Source organism: Salvelinus sp. IW2-2015, linkage group LG8 (genome assembly GCF_002910315.2).
Source record: "Salvelinus sp. IW2-2015 linkage group LG8, ASM291031v2, whole genome shotgun sequence".
Lineage (NCBI taxonomy): Eukaryota > Metazoa > Chordata > Actinopteri > Salmoniformes > Salmonidae > Salvelinus > Salvelinus sp. IW2-2015.
In genome coordinates, this window is record NC_036848.1 from 42,633,281 (window position 1) to 42,639,331 (window position 6,051).

Sequence of the window (6,051 nt, forward strand, 5' to 3'; positions counted from 1 at the left end):
TGCCTTAGAGTAAAAAACAGAACAAATCACTGGTTCTCTATGGAACTTCCAGATCTTGTTATGTTGAGAAATCAGGCATGGGCCAAGGCTAGAAAAAAACACTCTGTAGCTGATTCAAGTGTTACTATTTTTTTTCTATTTATTTCTTCTATTATTATTATTAATATTTTATTGTATTCTGCATTGGGAAGGGCCTGTAAGTAAGCATTTCACTGTAAGTCTACACCTGTTGTTTACGAAGCATGTGACAATTAGAATTTGATTTGATTTTTAGTTTTTCCAAGCAATTGAGAAATAGATGCACTTCCTCAATCAAGAAAGCTAAATGGAGCTACTTTCTCAGACTCTGCAGGTGATCTGTCTACATTTGGAAAATAGTTAAAGCACTGAAGTGTGAAAAATCCTCTCCTTCCCTGCCTCAGCAAGTTGTCAGTTGTGGCATCATTACTGAGTAAAATTTGATAATTGATGTTTTTAATCAGGATTTTATCTCAGCAGGCTTTTTATTTGAAAGAAATGGTGGTTCATTCGACCACATGCCCGCCTGCCCCTCTCCCATCTTCTAGTTGGCTCGATGGAAGTTCTGTCAACTTCTAGTAAATCTTTGTTTTCATTTTGACAACTTTCTTCTTGTGATGTGCTAGACGTCTTGCGCAAGATTGATGTAAAAATATTAACTGGGGCTGATTTTCTTGATCCTTTCTTGCTGCAGGTTTCTGCTCCTCTGATTGCATAATCTTGAACACAATATGTTTTACTTAACAGTTMTTTTCTGGTACCATATCCCAGGGTCTGGAAGGTGACCCATATACTCCTCCTTCACAAAGGCGAGGCCGTGTGACCTAAATAATTATTGCCCCATTTTCAAACTCTCTTGCCAAGCTAAAATTCTAGAAACCTTGGTAAATACTCAACTTATATCCTTTTAAACTACTAAATGTATTCTAAATGTACACCAGTCAGGTTCCAGACCAGGTCATAGCACCATCTCGGCTTCTTATTTGGTTTTAAATTATGTTCTTATTTGTTTGGATAAGAAGAAACAATGTGCATCCATTTTTATTGACCTAAAGCATTCGACACTGTGGACCACTTATTACTTATTCAGAGGCTTTCATCAATTGGCCTGCACCAGGCTGCACGTAGCTGCTTTGAATATTATTTAAAGTACAGAACACAGTGTGTATTTATTGATGGTGTTATATCAGGTTTTCTGTACATAACAAAGGGTGTCCAACACGGATCGATTCTTAGTCTGGTTATTTTCACTATTTACATTAACAATATTGTTTTATCTCTAAAAATATATATTATTTCACCTGTATGCCGATGACACTGTGGTGTATGCTAATGCATGGCTCTGTCAGAGCTTCAATCTGCCATTATTGCCCTGCAGAAAGCCTTAATTGAACTGAAATTGGTACTTAATGCAGGTAAAACCAAGTATATCTGTCAGTGGTGGGTGTAGTCGGTGCATGGAAGTCAGGCGCAGGAGAGCAGAGATGAATGGACAAAGCACTTTACTTAGGCAATCATAATACAGTCATAATACACATGTTAATTAGTAGGAGATGTAAACCAGGTCTGCAGGAAGACAAGACAAAACAAATGGAAAATGAAAGGTGGATCGGTGGTGGCTAGAAGACCGGCGACGTCGACCACCGAACGCCGCCCGAATGAGGAGAGGAACCGACTTCGGCGGAAGTCGTGACAATATCTTATTTTCCAAATCACGTAAAAATGAATTTGATGATTTATGCATACGTACTTTGGATGGTGTCCCCGCTTGTAAATATCTGGCCGTCTGGATTGATGGAAAGCTATCTTCCAAAAAGCATGTTGATGAGTTAGTTAAGAAATGAAGAATTAAAATAAGCTTATTCTATAGGAACAGGTCCCATCTTTCGTTAAATAGCAGAAAACAAATCATTCAGACAATATTCATTCCGGTTATTGACTTTATTACGGGTGCTAGGTTCAGTATACATCATTGCATTATCTATCAGAAAGTATGCTGGCCCTCTTTGAAGTCTCGTAGATCGATGCATTGCACTCTTTTTGTCTATAAAGCCCTCTTGCTTAGACTTCTGCCATACCATACCTCATTGATAACCTTCAAACGTATAAGTTACCAGGGATGGCCAACCCTGGCGAGCCCTTCAGTCTCCACCAACTTAGGTGAATCTGCTTTTAGTTTTTTTGCGCCTCTCATGTGGAATAATCTCTAAATGTGTAAATGATGTGTATATTGAAAAAAAATATAAACGCAACATGTAAAGTGTTGGTTTCATGTTTCATGAGCTGAAATAAAAGATCCCAGACATGTTCCATACGCACAAAAAGCTTTTTTCTCTCAAATGTTGTTTACATCCCTGTTAGTGAGTATTTCTCCTTTGCCAAGAGAATCCATTCACCTGACAGGTGTGGCATATCAAGAAGCTGATTAAACAGCATGATCATTACACAGGTGCACCTTGTGCTAGGGAAATTAAAAGGCCACTCTAAAATGTGCAGTTTTGTCACACAACACAATGCCACAGATGTCTCAAGTTTTGAGGGAGCGTGCAATTGGCATGATGACTACATGAATGTCCACCAGAGCTGTTGTCAGAGAATTGTATGTTCATTTTTGTACCATATGCTGCCTCCAACGTTGTTTTAAAGAATTTGGCAGTACGTCCAACCGGCCTCACAACCGCAGACCATGTGTAACCACACCAGCTCAGGAACTCCACATCCTGTTTCTTCACCTGCAGGATCTTCTGAGACCAGCCACCCGAACAGCTGATGAAACTGAGGAGTATTTCTGTCTGTAATAAAGCCCTTTTGGGTGGAAAATCTTATTTTGATTGGCTGGGCCTGGCTCCCCAGTGGGTGGACCTGGCTCCCCAGTGGGTGGGCCTAAGCCCTCCCAGGCCCACCATGGCTGCACCCCTGCTCAGTCATGTGAAATCCATAGATTAGGTCCTAATTTTTTTATTTCAATTGACTGATTTCCTGATAGGAACTGTAATTCAGTAAAATCGTTGAAATTGTTGCATGTTGCATTTAGACATTTGTTCTGCATAGATATGTATAGTGTAATCAGTATTTATTGATGTGTTCTGCAAAAGAGACAGTGGTCTCAGCATGACTTCCTGCTTAAACAAAGGTTAGATAAGTCAAATCTTTGTCTTTCTTACACTCTCTCTTCCTTCTCTCTCTCTCTCTCTTTCTCTCTCTCTCTCTCTCTTTCTCTCTCTCTCTCTCTTTCTCTCCCTCTCTCTCTCTCTCTCTCTCTCTGTTTTTTACACACATCTCTTTCTCTATTATCTGCCACCCTCTTTCAGTTTTTCCTCCCTCCCATCTTCCCTCTATCTCTCTTTGCCTCTATCTCTTACCAACCCCCACTCTCTTTCTCTCTCTTCTCCATCAGCAGCTCGTGATGTGTTGAATGTGAAACAGAGTAGGAAGGAAAGGAATAAAGCTTCATTTTTGGGACAAATCACTTGTTCCATGCTAAACCTCATTTAGATCTATTATTAAATAATTTGGCATATGAGCAAGTTGAGGAGACTAAACTGCTGGGTGTCACCCTAGATAACAAGCTGTCATGGTCAAAACATATAGACTCAATGGTTGCTAAAATGGGAAGAGGTCTGTCCATCATAGGGCTTTGCTCTGCCTTCTTGATATCTGTCGTACCTGGACTACTGCCCAGCTGTGTGGTCATGTGCAGCAAAGAGGGACATTTCAGTTGGTCCAGTACAAAGCAGAATGTATCGCACTTAGATGTACACGGAGGGCTTGTGTCAGTAACATGCATGTCGATCTCTCCTGGCTCAAAGTTGAGGAGAGATTGACTGCATCACTATTGGTCTTTGTGCGAGGTGTTGATGTGTTGAAGGTACGCACACACATCGGTACAACACAAGACATGCAATCAGAGGTCTCTTCACAGTCCCCAGGYCCAGAACAGAGGCTGGGAAACACACAGTATTACATAGAGCCATGACCTCATGGAACTCTCTGCCACCCCATGTAACTCAAGCTAGCAATAATAACAGATACAAAAAAGAGATAAAAGAAAACCATACTGCAGAAAGGGACAGTGAAGAGACACAGCCATTTTGTATATCCTGTATTGTAATTTCCAATGTATTATGTAATAGACCTAGATATTGTGTGTATGTACTGACATGTAGGCTGTGTGTGATGTTTTAAATTGATGTATTTCAGTCCTTGACTAATAATGTTCTGTATTATGTATTATGTCATGTTTCATGTGGACCCCAGGAAGAGTAGCTGATGCTTTTGCTGTGGCTAAAAGGGATCCTAATACATACCGATACCAATACACCTGCATCGGAGCGGGAGAGAGAGAGGGAGGGTGAGAGCGGGAGAGAGAGAGGGAGAATGAGAGGGGGAGAGAGAGGGAAAGGGAGGGGAGAGAGAGGGAGATGGAGGGTGAAGAGCGGGAGAGAGAGGGGATGAGGGGATTAGAGAGCGGGAAGAACCGGATAGAGAGAGGAGAATGAGAGCGGATAGAGGAGGAGATGAGAGCGGGGGAATGAGAGCGGGATAGAGAGAGGGAGAATGAGAGCGGGGGAGAGAGAGGGAGGGTGAGAGCGGGAGAGAGAGAGGGAGGGTGGGAGACTGAAAAGGAGAGGAGAGACAGAGGAACAGAGGGAGAGGGGAGGTTAGACCAGACAATTAGGATTGCAGAGAGACACCTCTCTGAAAGAGGAACACAGCGAGGAGAAGCATTGCAGATTAGGAACAACGACGACATCAAAGCAAAGTCGAGGGATTTGAAGACTTCACAGATTTCCATTTGGGTCCTAAGCAGTACAGCAGGACAGCAAAACCAGATTACAGATGTATTCTCTTTGAAAGAAAAAAGAGATTCGCCACAATCGACGACTGTCATTCTACACATTCAGGAAATCTGTATAGTTCAAAGTCTAAAGGCTTTTGCATGTATCAAAGATGGTATTATTTCTAAAATGTGTGGTAACTTAATTGACTGTTTGATGTATTATTCACATAGGGTTAGAGAGGATTTATTTGATTTTGAACATCTATTTGGCGGGGAATCTGACAGAAAGTTACCTTTCGAGTCCCCAACTCTGTGTCTTTAATGGCTTGTAGCACAACTAGGCCTACATCATCAATGACAGCCACTACTCAAGCACTAGTCTCATTGGAACAACCTTGTGGACACGAAAGAGAAAGTGAAGCTACTATTCTTCAGCAATCCCCTCTTATTGAGTCTGAGGGGATAATGGCTGCGTTTACACAGGCAGCCTAAATCTGATATTTTTTCCCACTAATTGATCAGCTCTTTTGCCAATAATTGGGGAAAGATTAAAATTGGGCCAATGTTAGCTGTCGACGTTGTTATGTTCAGCTTGGAGGTAGTGAAGCTACGTTGTTTATTCATAACTGACCTTCTAGTGTTTCTACTGCATTTTCTCCTAAGGGCTTTCAAAAACGTTTTTATTGCCGACACCATGTTTGAATTTGAAAAGGAAACCAAAATGAAAGAAAGTTTGAGAACGACAGGAAGACTGCATTATTGTGTAATATGAATGTGACAGTTATATATCAGTTCTATAGTTGCCAAAGTACAATTTTTTATTTAAAAAATGTTTGATCAACTTTTATCAACGGCTGTCTGACCAACTGGTTCAATATAACACCTCAGTTCAAAAAAACAGATAGTGAAAACGTTTTCGGAGACAAAGGATCAAGTTTGAGAGAGAATATTCTCCTCGGGAATAACTCAACTGTAAAGAAAATTATGTTTCTCTCTCCTTTCTTTCTTTAGTTATGGGCAGTTTTGAAGAGGGTGAGCGTGCCCAGTCGGTCTCTCAGGGGGAGGGGGCGGTTGTTCCCGCTCCACGCATCAGGAGCTTTCCCCAGCCGCAGGTCACATGGTTCAGAGACGGACGCAAGATTCCGCCCAGCAGCCGCATGTAAGATGCACGATGATGCTGTCTCTTATGCAGCTCTCTCTCTCTCTCTCTCTCTCTCTCTCTCTCTCTCTCTCTCTCTCTCTCTCTCTCTCTC

General features: G+C 41.6%; 1 protein-coding gene across 1 annotated transcript in view; it reads left to right on the top strand.

Moving 5' to 3' along the window:
• The window catches only part of sdk2b (sidekick cell adhesion molecule 2b), a 152,956-nt gene that overhangs the window by 49,838 nt on the left and 97,067 nt on the right, over positions 1-6,051 (top strand). Inside the window, exon 5 of the mRNA XM_070445038.1 lies at positions 5,810-5,957. Within this exon, the coding sequence (XP_070301139.1) occupies positions 5,810-5,957 (148 nt within the window). The remainder of the gene's footprint in view (positions 1-5,809; positions 5,958-6,051) is intronic.